The sequence below is a fragment of the Pimephales promelas genome, chromosome 9, assembly GCF_988280905.1.
Source record: "Pimephales promelas chromosome 9, fPimPro1.hap1.1, whole genome shotgun sequence".
Classification (NCBI taxonomy): domain Eukaryota; kingdom Metazoa; phylum Chordata; class Actinopteri; order Cypriniformes; family Leuciscidae; genus Pimephales; species Pimephales promelas.
The window spans coordinates 22,791,571-22,811,173 of NC_142777.1; the positions used below are offsets into that span (position 1 = coordinate 22,791,571).

A 19,603-nucleotide genomic window follows, 5' to 3' on the forward strand; every position below is an offset into this window, starting at 1 on the left:
AGGAACACTTTATGAAATCTGTGTGTGTGTGTGTGTGTGTGTGTGTGTGTGTGTGTGTGTGTGTGTGTGTGTGTGTGTGTGTGTGTGTGTGTGTGTGTGTGTGTTGTAATGTGTGTACCTCTCAGTGTTCAAGGTTTGCTGTTTTTTACCAGAGGACTGTTTCTGTGTGATATTTTTAATGAATTGTATTGAATCCAATTAAGGTAAATTTGACATCAACAATGAGGATCCTAACCATTAACAAACAGTTAATATACAAACCTAATCATAAATTATTCACTGCAAGAAGTACAAACAAATGTGACAGCTAGACTCGGAAAATTCCATTTGACACGTACTCAAATTAAATGGTCACACACATAAAAACTAATAAAAGCAAGAAATAACTTGAGAAAAAAACGGTAATGCTAAAATGTGCTTTAAATCTGAAGGAAGTCAGAAGGAAATCAGGAAGATATTTTGGTATAAATAATAAAATGTCAATAATAATATTTATATTTATAATAGTTTTGTGTGATCAGGAATCTTTTCATAACATTAAAACCTTCACACAGAACAAAAACTGTTTTTATATGTTACAGTTTACTAGACCCATAATCTGCTTATTAATTGGGTTTTGATACAGGAATAACACATTTCTGTGTTTGATTTATTAATTAACGTTACACAGGTTTGGTAAATCAACAGTAATTCGTAAACTCAACGTAAGGCACGTGCAGGAGGAGGAGAGCAGTCGTGTCATATGACTTATACGAGCGCAGGTTGAGGCTGAGAGCTCATCACACTCACAGCTGCTGTTGCTAAACCGGGTCACACTCAGTCCGGGGCCGGGCCGTCGTTTAGTGTCTGTCTGCTCTGAGTAACCATCCATCCATCCCTTGCAATGGCTGTCCGCGGTTGTGTGATCTTGCTCTTTTTTCTGCTGAGTGGTACGTGAGACTTTTGTTGATTATTTTATTTCAGACGGTGTCACGTTTTAGAAGCAGATACTGAAGTTTATTTTGAGAGATTTAACGTTACACAGGCCCACGGAGCGCGAGATCCTTTTAGCATTAGCATTAGCGTTAGCGTGAATTCTTACCTACGCCAGTAGAAGCACGTTAGATAATCAGAAAGGCTGTCTTAAATTCATGTATACAAATCAAAGTGCTCAATAATTTACAAAATAAAATACGTTAATAGATACCTTGAGCATTACGAGCGAATTTAGAATACCAACAAAAACAGCTAACTTGCAATAATATGTTTAGGAAACGTTGAATATGTTGTATAATTAGTAAAATTGTCAGCATTGAGCCATATAAAAACTCCTGGCCGTGTCTCTGCCTAGTTGCTAGTCTACATGGACCGCAATAATTCTTGACTGAACATTGGAAGTTTTGATATCCAGTGTCTCGGTTGGAAGTTCATTAGGTTTTCTGACAAAGCCGGGTTAATTCAAGCTAGGTAGTAATAAAGGCAGTAAATCATATACAAGTGTGTTGAATATGCTCAGATTAAATGAAATGAGTTATGACCGAGATCATTTGTGTTAAGAATACTAAATATTTATGAATGCAGACTTTAACTTAAATGATTTTGCAACTATCATTTTTAGTTTAGCTGAAATTATGGAAATAACCCCATAGACTTCTCTCATTTGACTCATTTAACTTCACAAACATGTGACCTGAAGTGCTTATTCGGTGTTTCTCTGCCGCTCTCGTTCATAATCATGTGATGGGTTTGTGTGTGATGCACTAGACTAGAGACTCCCTTTGCTGAAAGCACCAGGTTAATGATTTAATCAAACTATGGGGTGGGACAGTTACACAACTTTTAAAATCAGATTTTTTTTTTTTTTTTAAAAACACTAGGCATCATGCTATCAGATATGTAAATGGTTAGACAAACTGGGCATACACCCAATGATTGAGATTCACACACTACCGGGTTTTTAGGTTGTTCTGAACACAAACATGTGGATAAATGTGTGCCTTGTTGCTTTGAGATGAGTGATAAATGAAGACAGTTGCTGCTCATACTATTCCTATATAGTATGTCAAAGTATGCCAATTGAGTAATATCAAAACGGTAACACTTTACAATAAGGTTCGTTAGTTAACATTAGTTAACTACATTAGTTAACATGAACTAATAATGAATAGCACATATACAGCATTTGTTAATCTTTGTTAATGTTATTTTCAACATTTACTAATTCTTGATTAAAATCTTGTTAACATTAGTTAATGCACCGTGAACTAACATGAACAAACAATAAACAGCTGTGTTTTCATGAACTAACATTAACAAAGATGAACAAATGCAGTAACAAATGTATTGCTCATGGTTTGTGCATGTTAGTAAATACATTAACTAATGTTAACTAATGAAACTTATTGTAAAGTGTTACCATCAAAACATGTCTGATATTTATAAAATCATAGTTTGAAGCTACAAAATCTATGACCATCTTACACTGTTTTAAAATTTGATTTATCTGTACTGCCCCAAATCTGCAGGTCAAAGAAATTTGTTTTTCTGTATTTCAGCCTTAAGTCAGTTGTCCTAGACAGCATATCTAATTCAATCTTTTGGAGTGTTAGTTTGCTGCTGTCAGGAAGTCAGGAAAGCTTTTGGAATGTGCTTGGATTGCGGTTTTTATTTCCTTATGCATGGAGGTGGTTGGAAGACTTTGGTTTGCTTAAGTTCTTTCACTTTGGTTAAAATAATTTACCGAGTATCTGCCTTCATGTATTTTATGGCATTTATTATACAAGTTAAAATTGATTTTTGAAAAGTTAAAAGGGCAGGTTTGTGTATTCCCAGTGTCACATGGGGAAACCCCACAATGTTGTGAAGCATGTAGAAATAGTGCATTCATCTAATATTCTTCTTTCATCCTCCACAGGTATTGTGCATGCTGATGATCTGGTGACCTCACTGCCACCTGTAGAGCTCAGTACAAGCAAACTCCCAGTCAGTTCAACAGCTCCAACCACCTCTGAACATTCAGCTACCACTCAAGGTGGTGCGACTCTAACTTCCACACAGAAGACAACTATTGCCACCACAGAACCTGCAACTACCACACAACACAAGACGACTAATGCCACCACAGAACCTGCGACCACCACACAACACAAGACGACTAATGCCACCACAGAACCTGCGACCACCACACAACACAAGACGACTAATGCCACCACAGAACCTCCAACTACCATGCCTCACAACACAACGAATTCTACCACTCAAGTGCCAACTACCACACATACAAATGCTACAACAGCCCCGACTCCTCCCCCGACTACTCCTCCTGTGCCCAACCCAAGTGTTGGAAGCTACAGCGTCAAGTCTGACAACGTCTCAGCCTGCCTTTTGGCAAAGATGGGCCTTCAGTTCAAAATAAGTGGGGTATGTATGAAACGATCTGTATAGAGGACTGCAGATTTGTTATCTTTTATTGCAAATTTGTTGTAATACACTTGCTCCACTCTTAGTCTTATTTTTTTTTTCTTGCTGTTTAGAATGGCAGTGTTAAGACTCTTAATCTTGACCCAAGTCCTAATGTAACGGAAACAAGTGGAACCTGTGGAATTGGTGGAAATGACTCTTCCCTTGTACTGAAGTCAAAGGAAATGACTGTTAATTTTGTCTTCAGAAATGTAAGTCTTTAAAGGAGTGAGTCAAATATATTGTCAAAATTGAAGGTACATTTTCTGGGTTGTTTTTGTCTTCTGACTAATGCACACTCGTGGCAGTTCTTAAAGTACCCCCTGCTGTCAATGTTATCCCTTAATTTATCTTTGGTTAAAAAAAAAAGTTTATATACTTTTTTTTTTTTCCCCCCCTTGTGATCATACCTTAATGGCTTAAATGTAACTACAGTTACATTTAGTATATTAGTCCCCGCCTCTACTCGATCACACCAATTTGGACTACCTGATCCACTCACTCAACTCAACTTCCACTTGACGTGTATCATCTTCGCCGTTTTGCATATGTGTTCTTGGCAAGACCGTTTTGTTTTTGAGCGCCCCCCAAGTTGTGTTTTACTGTAACTTCAGAAGCTTCAAACACGTGAGCAAAAGTTTTTGATACAGCGATACAGTTTTTGATGCAGCGCGTCAAACTACAAAAACTAACCAGAGGCTTTTTCTTTTTTTTTTTTAAATGATGCTTTTACGCGTGATGTGTTTATGCGTCGGTGTGCACACTCACATTGTCGCCCTTTGTTTAGTCACTAGGTGTTAAACGTCGGTGAATAAAGCGCGAGAAATTCGTCCCGGTGTGAACAGGCCTTAACTTGTGTTTCTGTTAATGGGTGAAGATCCTCCATAATACCCTCATGCCAGAATCCATTATCACTGAAACATATTTTGATGGGCTCAACTGAAAAATAAAGTAGTCTAAAAGAGTTCAATCTTTTATGTATAAAAGACACTATATATAAAGGAGTATAATATTTATTTTTAGTTTTTTTTTTTAATCTTTCTCACCATGGGGTAGCTGGCATGGTGTTTAACTTAACTAATGTGAATGATAGGAAAAGCCCCACACATTGACGGGATTCACGTTGACATACTCCTGACAAACTTGATTTTCACCACAGTGGGTCTAAAAGTATTATTCACTGTGGGCACTTATGAATTTGTACAGTTACACTTTTGCATGGTCTGCTTACACCCCACTGAGGGTTTAGGGATGGGATTGGGGTGGTCCATGCATGCTTCATCCAAATCTTACAAATCTTACATTTTCAAACAAATTAGCACTAAATTGCCAGTTAAACATTACTTTCAGATAAGGTTATTGTATTTGTTTTTACAGGTTTCACAGAAGTTTCGTCTACATGCTTTGATATTCTCCGTTGATTTTGGAAATGGTAAGATTTTTTTTTTTTGTGAACTTTAGCCAATAAATTGCCAAAAAAATTAATACAACACATACGTTGTTTTTAATGTTGCAAGTGAATTTTTGGCATAACTTATGTATAGTGTGAGATGGATATTTGCTAAAGATTAGATGTAACAGTATTAAATCAGTATGATTATGCTCATGTGCATTCATTTCCACTGAAATTTACATACAGAAATTCTCTATCAGCCTTAAGCAATACGATGAAGCATATTTTAAAGGTGCTGCGTTTCTTATGTGATATTTAATTCTTATTTAGTTTCTTATGTAATATTCTGTTCTCTGATTTGTGACCTGAACAGGGAGCATTTTCAGAGATTCCAATTATAATCTATCTCTGTGGGAGGCATCTTTTGGGAGCTCATACATGTGCAGGAAAGAGCAGAGTTACAACATCTCCAACAGGCTTACTTTAAACACGTTCGAGCTACAAGTGCAGCCCTTCGCAGTCCAGAAGAACATGTTTGGCACAGGTATGTATTTATGTGTGATTGTAATGAATGAAACTGAGCTAATTACTTCATTGGAGGCAATTATACAGCATGTATATAATGCTCAAAGGAGAACTCTGGCTCAAAATGAATCTTTGGTCTAATAACACATTGGTACCTAGTTGACCGTTCCTTTTTTTATTTTCTCATTATAATCGAATGGTAAAGTTTTATCTCTAAACGCTGTTTAGCATATAACACTAGTATGTGGGGGCATATAATAAGTAAAAAGAAATCGCTAGTTAAAAGCACTAATGGTGCGTTCACACTGGATGCGAATAATGCGTCAGGCGCGAATGATTTTTAATGTTAAGTCAATGCAAAGACTCGTTACGCGCGTAAAAAATTCCTGCAGATATACGCCTCATTCGCGCATCAAGCTCTTGTGAATGGCGCGAATTGAACGCCAATGATTTAGTTAGTGCTATTTGTGCATTCACGCGTTTGACGCAAATTTTGCTGTCAATTCGCACCGCGTTAACCAATCAGGAGCCTAGCTGCTTGCTCACGTGGTGAAGGATCTGGATGCTTCAACAAATTATTTTCTAATATGACTAAATGCATGGTGTGATTCTTATGTACAACAAAGCAAATTTTATCACTTAAAGCTTTATCTCTATATATGAGACATGTTAATTTTGTATTGAATGTTCTTCATTCCATATCTAGATTATATGAAATATTATTATGTAAAGATAACCAACATACATGTGCGTAAGTTCGTGTATGGACGTGAGAGACGCTAATAAGGCTCAAAATAGCCCCACACTAACACGGTAACATAATGAGGGTCCCTGCATGCAAAATGAAGCATTGAGAACTTTGTAAGTGTACAGACCGTTTAATAATAAGATATTTTATAAAGACCGTGCACTTCGTGTATACAGGAGGAGCCATCTTTGGAAAACAATCTCGACAAGTCGAACGACGTGCCAAGTGAGCTGAACTGTATGAAGCGAACTTTTGAACGGTATGAACGGCGTTCGTGGTTTAACTTGTCGAGACTGTTTTCCAAAGATGGCTCCTGCCTCTATACAAGTAGACTGCATGTAGGGCCCTCATTATGTTACTGTGCTAGTGTGGGGCTATTTTGAGCCTTGTTAGTGGTATTAACTAGTGATTTCTTATGCCCCCATATACTAGCGTTATATGCTAAACAGTTTTTCGACAACTCTTTACATTCGATACTTTTTTTTTTTTTACATTCGACTACTCTTTACTATTTACTAGGTACCAATGTGTTAAACCAAACCAAAGGTTCATTTTTGTGCCAAGTTCTCCTTTAACTGGACTGTGTCCTTTAGTGTGGTTACTTTTCTACTCCCACTACAGCTCACTCTGTTTCAGTACGCGTTGCTTTTCAGAGTGGTCTGACCACTGGAAAACCTAAGCAGTTCTGTGTCAATCTTTCACTTGTTAGTGTGAAATGCTGGCACTGCAATCTGATAACGCTATTGGGTTACATTCACAAATAATTGTGTAGATTTAGTACTTGTATGCACAGGAGAACTTCTCATGCAAAATTTCTTTTGAAAAAAAATGTTTGTACGCAAATGAATTTGTTCTTTACGTCACTCTGATGTAAGTGAATTTGGAGTGTTTTAAATGAGAGGGTGTGTACACAAGGTTAGTCATATCCATAAAACGTGCCCAAACCATCTCCATATAAGGGCTTTCCGTTCACACTTTCCTTAACAGCCTTTCACCTTGTCAATTATGCCGCTTTTTGCAGACGCACTTGAGCAATCCAAAGTGTGCCGTTCTTGCTAGTTTTTATACAGACCTCTCATTAGCCAGCTGTAACACGTGAAACAGAAACATTGCAGCTTTTCTTACTCTAACTGTAAATTATTTGATTGTATATGACCTATGGATTATTTAATACAACTAATGCAACATACTTCAATATAATAAATCATCTTAGGATGAAGTAACTTAACACTAAGGCCGTATAGAGTAAGTGCTTTTAGAAAATTTAGAATAAACGAGTACATTTTTGGTAAGTCGTGATTTGTTCTTAAAGTCTTTTGTGTACACTTCACACAAATTTATGCGTACACATGCTTTGTGAATGAGACGCATTGTTTCTGTGATCATATCAGAATGGATGTGAATAGCTGCACAAGATAATTGATAGTAAGGATGTATATGTAAAATTTACTTGACTTGAAGATGAATGACGGCTCTGAAATTTCTTGCAAAATCAATCCTGATAGATCTGAATTACTTTTGTAGGCTAACTCTGAGGAAAGGATGTTTTAAGTGTCTCACCGAGGCTGCAATTATTTGATCAAATGCAGTATAACTGCACTTGTGTATTTCAAATTAACTCCTGTTTTAAATTGTAGTTTATTCCTGTAATGGCAAAGGTCAATTTTCAGCATCCACTTTGTCTTCAGTGTCGCATCTTTCAGAAGTAATCCTAATATGCTTATTTGCTGCTCAAGAGAAACGCACCTTTTTTTTAATAATTACGCATAACTTTTTCTTTCTTTTCTTTTTTTTCTAATACCAAATGCTAAATTCTACAACTATCTATGAGGTTGAGGTCTCAAAAAAATGGTCCAGTATTACCAGATCAAGTGTCTGTGATTTATGTCTGAAGTGTTAATGAGAAGATAGCAGCTTCATCTTATTTTCATTCATGTTCTCTCTGTCTGCAGCCCATGAATGTTCAATGGATGACACCAGCCTCTTAATCCCAATCATTGTTGGTGCTGCTCTGGCTGGTTTGATTTTCATTGTTGTGATTGCATACGTGATTGGTCGACGAAGGACCTATGTTGGATATCAGACATTGTAATGCAACGAAATCAAAGAATCAAATCCTGAGTGTTTTAAGGGACGCACAATCTGTTCCTGGACCATTGATAATATTGTGGGATTAATTTATTTAATTTTTTTTGCAATCTCAATTGGCAATTTACTCAGGGCCACAGCAGTCCAAAAATGTCTTTATAATAATCCTCTGGCCCTCAAACTGCAGCACATTAAAATCTGATGATACAGTGGCACTCCAGGACCAGAGCTCCCTATTGTGAAATAATTGTGTGCGTGCACCCCCCCCCCCCCACCCAAGAAGTTCATGGTCTTGTGTTTCTATTCTAGCTCTCAAAATGCAAATTAATGCATAGTCGTAGTACCATGCTGTTCAAAATATTCATAGGCAAGAACATTTTGTGGCCAATTTAAAGTTTAATTGCTCCATATCATCTCTTAGACATTCCCTTTGTTAATTTGATTAAATTCTGCCCATTACTGTGTCCACAGCTTTAAACTGAAACAGTGTTTTAGTCACCTGTCTTGTAGCGTTTTGGTTAAATATTAAAAATGCTTCCAGAAACGGGTTGTTGCTGTGCACTATAGTGACTTGACAGCAAGAGATCAATGCTTTTGTCGGTCATCTTCTATTCCGAGTGAGGGAGATTGCTACTCTTAGAACATTTAAACATGCTGAATAGTCTTTTCAAACAACTACAACTCAAATTCTAGAACAGAAAAACAAATGCTCGAATGTTTAAACTTCATGACAAGCATTTTAAAAATGCAAATCATTGTAATAAAAGTAGGCCTTTTTTTCATATAAATGCTGTTACTAAATAGTTTTTGCTTATGTTTTGTACTTTTTTTTTTCTTTTTTTATATATATAGAAATGGTTTAAAAAGGGAAGATGAGTTCTAAATTAAATGTCTTGTCAGCATTTACCATAATTTTGTATTCTTTACAGCTACTATAGCATAAGACATGCTGCTGCTTATACTACTGTAAATTGTATTTGCTGCAAGAATTTTTTGCACCAGCTTGAACCCTCTTTAAAAGTGGCTGTGGATTATTTTTCACACGCCATGGTAAATTGTACATGACTTGGTGTGGTTTTCAGTTGCTAAGCCTTTTCAGAATACATTATTTGCTTTCTCTTATGTCTTTATTCTTCTATCATTTATCACATATAATGGCTTCATGTTTTCAGTTTTTTCCTTTCAGTTTAATTTTTTCTAGTTTATGCACCATTCTAATTTGATCACCTGCACAGAATCTTTAAAAAAAATCACAATAGTCAGGATAAATTTAACCTTCAAAATGACTAATTTTGTGCCTTGCTTGAAGTTACTTTAACTTGCCATCCTATCACTCATCATTTTTTTTTTCCTGAGCATACTTTTGTGACTGTTTTCTGCCAGCAAACTTGTAAAAGAAGGATTCTGACTGCCCTAAAATTGTTTTTTGTTTTTTTTCAATGGAAATGGCTGTTTTAATCTGCTTTTAGCTGCAATAAATGGAGAGACAGTTGTGTATACATTAAAACTGGTGTGGGCCATCTTTTCACCCTTTAACACAAACATGCAAATGTCAAAGAATTTGATTCAAGTCCACTTTAAAACATAATGGCTTTGTTTTTTCCTTTACTCATTCTCTTTATTTTCAGCTGAGGATTGCAAAGCAGATGAGCCTGATAACTTCACTGTCCCTATAGCAGTGGGAGTTGCCCTGGCTGTCCTCGTTGTTATTGTCTTACTGGCCTATCTGATTGGAAGAAAGAGAAGTCAAACCTCTGGCTATGAGCAATTTGGATCATAATCAAAGAATGTCAAGTGCCCATGCAAGTGCTGACTAATCTTGCTGAAATTCGGGAATCAGTTTCAGTATTTTTGTGCACATGAAAATTTATTTTGAAATGAGTCATGAGCTTTTTTAAATCAATTTATAACGTGATGTAATTTATAAGGTAGGCCTGAATGGCACATAACATAACACTTTCTGCATCGGTCTGACTGAATTGTTAGTTCTGTTGTGAATAAAATCAGCAGTAGTATGTCACTCACTTCCCCTCTCTCTCTCCCCTTTTCTCCTAGCGGAGGAATGCTTTCTGGATTCTGATTTGAGTTTTCTCGTGCCCATTGCTGTGGGTGTGGCTCTCAGCTTCCTAATCATCTTAGTGCTTATCTCTTACCTGATTGGCCGACGGAAGAGTCGTACTGGTTACCAGTCTGTATAACTCAACCTGCTGCCATCTTACCTCTAACCCTGGCTTGTCCTTTGTCACTTATATTTGCCCCTCCTCTCCTCTGGCCTGTTGGCTTCCTCTTTTGCACTGCAAGCTGCTTGACCCTCCTCACTTGGCGGTGCTAACTGCTGATGTCACCCGTTCTAACATGTCTAATTGCTCTAATCATTTGAGTTCCTGTGATTTCAACTATGAATGATGTGTTATATTTCTGCTTAATCACACTCGAAGCAACTGGCATGATTAATTTGTGTAATGTAAGCACAGGCTGTCTAAATAACCTGGCTATGTTAAATGCATGAAGAAAAAAAAGATTTCCTCTGTTTATGGGAGTTTTGATGCATTTTCTTGCTCTATGGATGCTCCGTTCTGGTTGCTGTGACTTAAATTCATGTGAACTATTATGAATGAATGAAGCAATTTTAGAATTAGCTATCCCTTGTTTATTAACCATTGAATGTAAATTCTAATTCAGTTCTGTAATTGTAATCTTGCGGGGTTTTGTTTGTGGCCCAAATTAAGGGTAAAAAGTATACTGGCACTCAAGTCACGTTCTTGCACTTAGCACATTGTATTAAGAAGGGACACTTTGTGTGTGTAACATTTACCAGCATTTTTAAAGAGGATTGTTGATTTATGCTTTTGTTAATTCGTTTGGTCCCTCTCAGGGAATGTTGGAAGTGTTAATAGGCCTGTCAGTACGTGGATTTGTGAATTTAGTTGGTTATTTCTCTGGACACACACAATGTACACCATTTCTAAGACCAAAGGTACAGTTTTCAGTCCAATTCCTGCTCACCATAGTGAAAATATGAATGTGTCCAGACCATTTCATGGATATACTTTTTTTTCCCTGCCTGAAGGGTTTAGCTGTTAAAACAAACACAATTAAACACTATCACTGTACTATAATGTGCCTTTTAGTTGCTTTTTCTTTCTATTGGACTTATATCTGTCAAGTTAAGAATGCTGGTTCAAGTTTGAGTGGAAACGATTTCAATAAAATAGCTTTTTGTTTTTGTACAGTATTTTCTTCCTTTCTTGCCGACTTGATGAAATCAACATTTCTCAAATTGTTAAACCTGATGTTGAACAACTGTAGTTTTAAGTGGTTCACATGACTTTTACAGTCATAGATTATGGATTATGCTTCTATTGATGGACTTTGATCAGCAGTGTTGCTATAAAAGTTACTGATGTAAAAAATTATTCTCTTACTGGAATAGACGTGTCTCTCTTTGACCTGCATTTTACAGTATGTACTGCTTATCAGATGACATGACCGCATGATTGTGTCTGTGTGTGTGTGTGTGTGTAGTGCTGATGTTTTTGTTTGTGTGATTTATGGGTTTAACATTTTGTCATCTTACAAAAAGGATCATCACATGCAGTTTGTCATAAGACACATTATTTGCACATCACAACTGATGTCACTTTAAAGGAGAATGGAAAAGTGAGCAGAAAAGTTTGATTCCGGTTAATTCTCATCCATCTTTATTGTTTATGCTAGAACATGAGTGCGTTTAAAAACATGAGCTGGAAAATCTTTGTCAGCCAGTGGATATTTCATTGTAGTTACTGAATAACAAAGATGTGCAATTACCAATTTCCATCTCATTATTACACTGCTTTCACCATGTCAATATATTCAAATACAATTAATAAATAATACTGTTGAAATCTTTCTTACAGGTAACTGAGCAGATATTTTCACTCGGATGAATTGTGAAACACTCTGTTTTGTTTTTAAGAAGTGGTGGTTGCATGCTCGACAAAAGAAAGATCAACTTGTATTTAATTATGAAGCTCTGAAAATTATGACGTGGGATTTCAGTAAAATACATTTGCCTCTGGAATCAAAATTTAGTATCCAAAAAATAAAATAAAAAATTTAGTCCAAAAATGTACAATCAGTTATTAATTCTAATCACATCTGATTTTTATTCAATTAAATGAGCAAGTAAAAAGATAATGTTAAGTCATTTTCTGCCTTTTTTCTTCGTCCAAAGGGGGAATATAATGGAGATGTTGACTCAACGGAGAAAAACATCAAAATAAAAAGTTGTTTTAATGTGTTATATACACATTTGAATTACCAAAATAACAATATACGTTTTAATACATGTTAATTCTATAATCTAAACAGATCTAGAGATTTGTTTTGCCTACTTCTCACTGTAGACTGTTCGTTGAGTGATTATGCCTCAGTAGCTATAATGGTGACCTACGTATTTGGACATTTTTCATATTTTTTATTTCATTCAATAATGAAACAAAGGCAGTTGTGAGTCTCTAGTGGCTTGGTACTGAATGTTACATTACTGAATGTGATCTATAAATCTCAGTCTTTGCTTATTGGGAAATCCCTTGTTGAAAAAGTAGTGAAGTAACACAGCTCTGACACGAATAGCACAGTGGCTGCCGGAGGCATAATCAGAGGGCTAATGGGTAAAGACAACACCCAGTGTGCTATTTTATTCATTATAACATACTCTGAGAATTTTCATTTCAATTTCTCTACGATCCTACGCCCCCACTTGTAAAGTGAAAGACACGCTACCCAGGAAACGGTCGGTTGCTGAATCGTTGATGATGCCCTTGCCGTTTAGTTTGCATTGAACATGTAGTTGGGTCTCGGACTGGAGTCCAGAAAAGCGCACAGCCACCAATGGGGAAGAGTAGTTTACCTGTTTGTAGAAATGGTGAAAAATACTATGAAATGCTATTGAATCTTTAAGGAATTCTGAGATGTGAAATAGGATCACTTACATGTCTCAGTTTCCCATAATAGGGATAGTATCGCAAGTTGAAGACATTGTTTGGAAAGAACTCGACATCTCCGAGGACTTCAGTTGACCCTTTCTGGAAAATCATTGGAGAAGAACCAAAATTGGAACGTATGTATGTAATGGTTATGTAAGTAGTTATTGTATAACTTATACAGTATAAATGGATTATTCCAGTCATTAATTATTACCTTTAATCCACATGTAACGCTTACTGGAGTGCCTTGACCAGGCAGATACCCGAGAATCTGTCAGAAAACAGACAAGCGTTTTACGTACCACTTAACTAGCTATTGAGACTGGACTTAAATGATAAACTTCAGGATGTGCTTATATTAACCACAAGATGGCACTAGAGCTTCAGAGCTTTATTGATTCTGTTTTTCGGGGGCTTTGTTTTGGAGATGGTTCTCACTGCGGAACATGAAATCCATGGGGAGGAGTCGGATCCAGATCCAACTCCTCCCACCTTACATACACCTAAACCTAACCAACTCCGCCCCATAATCCCTAAACCCACCCCTAATCCTACCCATCTCCACCCCTTGGATTGTGATCCGACTCCTCCCCGTTGATCTCATGTTCTGCATTGAGGTGCTACTGGTTGTTTTGCCAACCAAAATAATTTTTTTTTGCATGTTCCACGCTATTATGATCTCACCCGATTCATTTTGAGGATGATGCAGGGTTTGCCCTTAGAGTATCCGAAATCTTTGTCATGTGTGCCGGAGCATTCGTCCAGCATGGACCTCTTAAACTGACATGCCTTGCGCTCGGCACTCTCATCTAAGTCGTCCTGCATGAAATACGTATTTCCTTCACATACAATGTTCCGCCTCTCCTGCACTTTATCATCATAGGCTGGATGTGGCCATGGCGGGAAACCATCATAAAAGACATGGAAGAGAAAAATAGAGGGAGAGAGAGAACATAAATTAACCAAACAATGGCTGAGGCTCAGCCTGGCCTCTACAACTTACAGGCCAGCACAAAAAGTGGGGCCCTGGCAGCAATGAACAGTTACACTGAGTGAATAAAAGGGTTTCCCTCCTTGTCAGTATTTCTATAGACAGCAGGACTTGTTAAACAGCGTGCTGGAGCGATTTGAATCTGCGCCCACTGAACAGAAAACGTAACTTCCCTATTAAATTCAACTAGTTCTCTCATGCAGGACTTACGTTTCAAATGGGCTTCCAGTGCTTTCGCATACTTCTTCCACGATTTGTGGTCAGAGGCGTTGAAAGCAATGTCAAACCCATGAGCAACATGTTCAACGTGAGGTGACATTGTCAAACCTGCCAGGAGACAGAGAAGATTGTATTAGAATTTTGTTTATGTACTTTATAATAATAAAATAACGACTGAAATAATGAATAATTATTTTTATTTTTGAAAACAAGTGCAATTTTAAATAATCCATCCATCTATTCTTCAAATTTAAATTATATACGTATTAAATAATTTAACTATTAAAACGATTAATAAAATATACAAGTATTATATACACATTATTTACATTTCCAAACATTCCTTTTGCAATTAATTGTAATAATCCAGTGAGATCAGATCTTCGTGTGGATCATACCGACTGTTGTCAGACTCCTTGGGCATCCAAAAATCTCACTGGACATTCCTTTATGTTTCTTCATGTTATCACAGATGGACTCATGATGGTGAGATCAGACTCCTTGTGCATACAAAGATCTCACTGGATTATTACAATTAATGGCAAAAGGAATGTTTGAAAATGTAAACTGATATTTCCTGCTGACACACTACATCAAAATATATAAATAACTGGCTTATCTTGTGTGAAAATACTAATGAAGACTTTTGCACAATACTTTTTCAATGTTCTAAAAGTAAAATGCTGATTTTTCCCAACCTGGTGGCATCACCCTGTCATTGTAGGTGGGAGCATATGGACTAATGGACCACATCAGGCAGCACATACAACCAGCAAACATGGCAGCGAGGAAAATGTATAATGCTGAGTAGAAGAGCAGAATAAGGCCTGAAAAAAAGATGAATAAAGCAAGATTTCATTGAGAAAACCCCTTGTATGTATTTATTAAAATAACTGATTCAAATATCAATCAGGTTAACACATTTTGTCACATTTTAATCAACTGACCATTCCAATATGCTAGACTTTTTCACTAGTTAGTAATTATTTTTCCATAACCTTTCTGTTATGAAAGAGTTCAAGACACTAAAGTCAATACAACTTTGAAAGTTAAAAAAAACGAAGCCATTGTCCTCTAATTTTCAATTAAGACTCCATTAACAGCTGATCTAATGGGACGGGTCGTCAAACGGGCCAGCTTTTGCTGCGCAGACAATTTTGCAGGGACTAGCTGCAGCCCCCAGCCACAAAGGCCTTTCTGTTTGAGCCTAGTGAAAATTCTCCCAGCTGTCCTTTCACTCAGGAACACAGTGAACCTCCGGTTGCCATCATAGTGACGGTCTTTTGCAGCCATACAGAGCCACAGCCAGCTCCAAGGAGCCCGATCACCCCATTCTGGCATTGTGAGGCCTCTGCACTCTCCTTTCATGGAACACGCATCACAGCACTCCAGCAGCCCCTCCTCTGCTCTAAGGAAGACTACGACTGTTTATTTAATTCACCTCAAGCACATTTCCCATCATATCATGCCTATCTAAAGCATGGAGACGTTGCATTGCATCCACAGGCAATACGACGGCATTGGCGCATTTACATTTGTTTCTGCTATCCCCAGGACACTTTCATACTGCTGTGTTGCTCAGCAACCGGACGTTTAGCTTTAACGATTGTCATCATCGGACTTCTACAGGAAATGCTCACTGCCAAGAAAGTTCTGAGCTCGGACACACACAAAAAAAAAACACTACATGTTGAATTGCGGCGTAGATTTGAGAGCGTGTTGGAGGAGATCTGGAGGTCAAGGGGGCTTTGGGAAAGAGGGAGAGGAAAGCACGGTAGGGGTAAATGGAATGTGATCCCGGGCCAGCAAAGGGACTGTGACATTCGCTCTCCCACTGAGGACCATTCCCCAGGCAGTCTGTTTTTGTCAAGATGTCTCTAAGCTATTCTGTGCACCTAAGTAAACAGTAAGCTTGGACATGCACACACACTTGCACCCTCTGTGACAGCGTGCACTCACACACACAAACTTTCTGTCTGAGCAAGCAGAAACACAATTCATCCCCCTTCATCCCCACAACTCATTACAACTACACTACAAATAACTCCACCAAACATGGAAAATAATGAGCAAAAACAATAAGCAATGGTCTAGCTTGCTTCTGCTTCTACCGCCAGACAGAACTTCACTAATTGAAGACTTTGTTTACAGTCCAAATTCAATTAAGAAGCACTCCCTCACCCCCAAACAAATACCCTTTGTTTTGCCATCGAAACAGGTATCTCATTGTGCACATTCAAATATAATTTTGTCTCATTACTCACTCCAACTCTTCCCCGAGCGGCCCATAAACTCCTTCGTTTCGGCGTTCCACAGGTAAGTCTTCAGGTCGTCAATTTTCTCATGCAGCGTCCTCTTGGGCTTTGGCTTGGGCTTCCATTTCTCAAAGTTAAGGTCATCCTGCTCCAGAGGCTGATGTTCTACCAGTCCTTCCTGTTCCACTTCCATGGCCTCAGCAAGTTCGTGTTTATGAAGTGATCCTGCACGCTAAAGATAACATGGAAAGTTGAAAAATATTATTCACAAATACGTTTCTAAGAATCAAAAAAAGTTCCCTGCAACAAGCATTAAACGTAAAAACTCACTTTAATGTGGATAATATTGTCTGATGCTCTTAAAAAGGCCAGGAGGCAAATATGTATCTTCAAAACAGTTAAAAGCAAGTGTAGGGTCTCATTCAGTGTGAATGAAAGACGTTTCAGAATCCCATTGATCTATGAGAGGCAGAAGAGGACCCACACACTCGCTGACCCATGTTGGGAGATCTAACCTCTCACAGCTGCACAAGATCGGCAGGGTCACTCTTCAGCCAGATGTTACACACTCGTTCTCAATATCAGGACACATAAAATACACTTTAAAAACTGGTGAAAAACACATTCGCACATTTATTAATACAGGTTCATGTTAATTTCTACATTGATAAAAATTCAACAACACTGCATTGTGAACTATCATGAAATAAAAATATTTAATATGATTGAATCAAACTGCCTACATTATTAGAGTACATCAATAATAGTCATTTTTAACAGCTCCTTAAAGGGATAGTTCACCCAAAAATTAAAATTCTGTCATCATTTACTTACCTCAACTTCCATAGTATTTTTTTTATGGAAGTCAATGTTTGGTTCCTGACATTCTTCAAAATATCTTCTTTTGTGTTCAGCAGAAGAAAGAAATTCATTCAGGTTTGTAACAACTTGAGAGTGAGTAAATGATGACAGAATTAAAAAAAAAATGGTGAGCTGTCCCTTTAAGGTATCAGGGGTCTTTCAAATGCCTCTTCTACAATATATCAAATATTAATAGTATAGGCTACTAAGGATGAATAATTTCCAGTGTAAATTTACCTAAATAGTAATGAACAGATAAAACGCTTTTGGTGACACTCCTTCTGTACCAAAAATGAAGTTTAAAAATGATACAAATGAAAATGACCTACAAAACCGCGTTATCTTCTATAATGTTTATACTGCAGGCTATAGAGCACTAAATCCAGCAAGATATGGTCATTGCAATGCTCTCATCCCTAATCAAAAGTAACCACATTACTCTGGTGCATTGTGGTTATGGTCACTTGCCAGTTTTGAAACTTTGTCTTCCAGGAGCAGGTCCTCCGCCCCTCCCGCGGTAGAGTCGCGCTCCATGATCTCTCACTGAAGAATAAAGGTACTTGTTAAACCAATCACATAAACGAGCGGTCCAAGCGATTTACTGAGAGATTTCAGTTCACGAATTAAGTCTGCAGCCGTCCAAAGGAGGTGAAATAATTGCTCAATCTTATTTCTTCTTCTTCTTCTTCTTCTTTTTAAGTGAAGATAAGAGAATATGTCGATGTCTTCAGGAAAGAAAAAGGGGGGGAAGGAAAACTTTAATGCTCAAATTGCCCCCCAAAATAATGTCTTGATGAAGGCACTGGTGTGATGTCTTCAAGTTCAGTTTAAGCTGGCTGAACAAACGTTAATTCTGGTCAAGAACTTGTCGTGAATTTCATTGAGTTTTCCCCTTACAACGGATGTCGGGTGTGGAGAAGCTTCTTGCTAGGAGTCGAGCATCATAGTGAATGGAGTTGAGCTGGAGAGAGAAAGTGGGGGTGGGATACAAAGTGGAGTTTTTTTGGCAGAAGCTTCGTTTGGTGTTGTGTGGAATTCTGCACACGCACACCACATAGTCTCATTGTCTCCTGAAACAAGCTATGCAGAGACCCCACAGCTTTAAGTTTATGTTCTGTTCTGCATTATCACTAAATAGGCTACTGCATCTGCAACTATAGGACAGTGGGGTTTAGTATGCAGGACACTTCACTAAACAATCCCCATTGACTCGCTGGACTGTTAAACTGGAGGAAGATTAGCTATATAGGTCTATTCGCGCGCATTGAGGAGACAAACGCAAAATTGTGAAATATAGATCCGCTTTGGTCTAGGTTGGCGTCAAAAGCGTAATAAATTCAGAAAGTTGTCATCAAGCTTAATATTTGTACACAGATCACGTTGCGCTCACTAAACCCGCTGATTTTTTTAAACCTCAAAAGAACTCGCGTCATGGAAAATTCGGTCTTGTCTGTTTTTTTCTGCTTCTTTGGTGGAGAGCAGGTCATTCAAAGAAAGACCATCAAGGACTGAAACGAGCAAATGCAATCATTAACTTTGTGACAAAACTAAGCAAGAACAGAGATTAATTGTCTATTAATGTCGCCGCGTTTTAGGCTATTTCATTACAGAAATAAGCAGGCATGCTTGCTTGTGTAGAAAATTAAGGGTGATCGGAGATATTTATGCACTTCCTTTCAATTCTACAACTAGGCCTATTTGGTCTATCCTACTCGCGTAGCAACAATTAGCCTTGGCTAAATAAGCAAAAATAAGTCAGCAAGTCACTAATGGAGTCTTCAATTCCACAGGTTTTGAACTCTGCTTTGCCTCAATAGATTATAATTTTATTAATGTGAGTGTGTGTGTGAGAGAGATAGGCTAACTATGAATAAATGGAGTTAGGCCAGAGACAATTAAGGCTTCTTCTAAATAAACCTGTTGCCTGTCAAGCTGCACAAGTGAACAGTAAAATAAAAATGCAGCAGACCTGCAACGAATTCGGGTTAAAAAGAAAAATTAGTCTAGCCTGGCCTATAGGCCTATATACTGTATATATATATATATATATATATATATATATATATATATATATATATATATATATATATATATATATATATATATATAGCCTAT

General features: G+C 37.5%; 2 protein-coding genes across 6 annotated transcripts; one reads left to right on the forward strand and one right to left on the reverse strand.

The window, feature by feature from the left end:
- The first annotated feature begins 736 nt into the window (after positions 1–736).
- On the forward strand, positions 737–11,422 carry lamp2 (lysosomal-associated membrane protein 2). 3 transcript variants are annotated; one of them, XM_039664665.2, is made up of 6 exons: positions 737–929; positions 2,894–3,399; positions 3,513–3,650; positions 4,816–4,870; positions 5,205–5,375; positions 9,821–11,422. In XM_039664665.2, the coding sequence occupies exons 1-6, from the start codon at positions 884–886 to the stop codon at positions 9,970–9,972; spliced, it is 1,068 nt and encodes a 355-aa protein (XP_039520599.2). In that variant the 5' UTR covers positions 737–883; the 3' UTR covers positions 9,973–11,422. The 3 variants fall into 3 exon arrangements, with proteins under 3 accessions (XP_039520599.2, XP_039520600.2, XP_039520601.2); XM_039664666.2 differs by having other exon boundaries at positions 10,248–11,422; XM_039664667.2 differs by lacking the exon at positions 9,821–11,422 and adding an exon at positions 8,057–9,699.
- Positions 10,988–18,444, reverse strand: atp1b4 (ATPase Na+/K+ transporting family member beta 4). 3 transcript variants are annotated; one of them, XM_039664668.2, is made up of 8 exons: positions 17,957–18,444; positions 16,637–16,859; positions 15,071–15,199; positions 14,364–14,480; positions 13,847–14,046; positions 13,377–13,433; positions 13,169–13,261; positions 10,988–13,086 (listed from the first exon to the last, which is right to left on the reverse strand). In XM_039664668.2, the coding sequence occupies exons 1-8, from the start codon at positions 18,020–18,022 to the stop codon at positions 12,925–12,927; spliced, it is 1,047 nt and encodes a 348-aa protein (XP_039520602.2). In that variant the 5' UTR covers positions 18,023–18,444; the 3' UTR covers positions 10,988–12,924. The 3 variants fall into 3 exon arrangements, with proteins under 3 accessions (XP_039520602.2, XP_039520604.2, XP_088991001.1); XM_039664670.2 differs by lacking the exon at positions 17,957–18,444 and adding an exon at positions 17,726–17,930; XM_089134875.1 differs by lacking the exon at positions 17,957–18,444 and adding an exon at positions 16,958–17,630.
- Between the last annotated feature and the right edge of the window lie 1,159 nt (positions 18,445–19,603).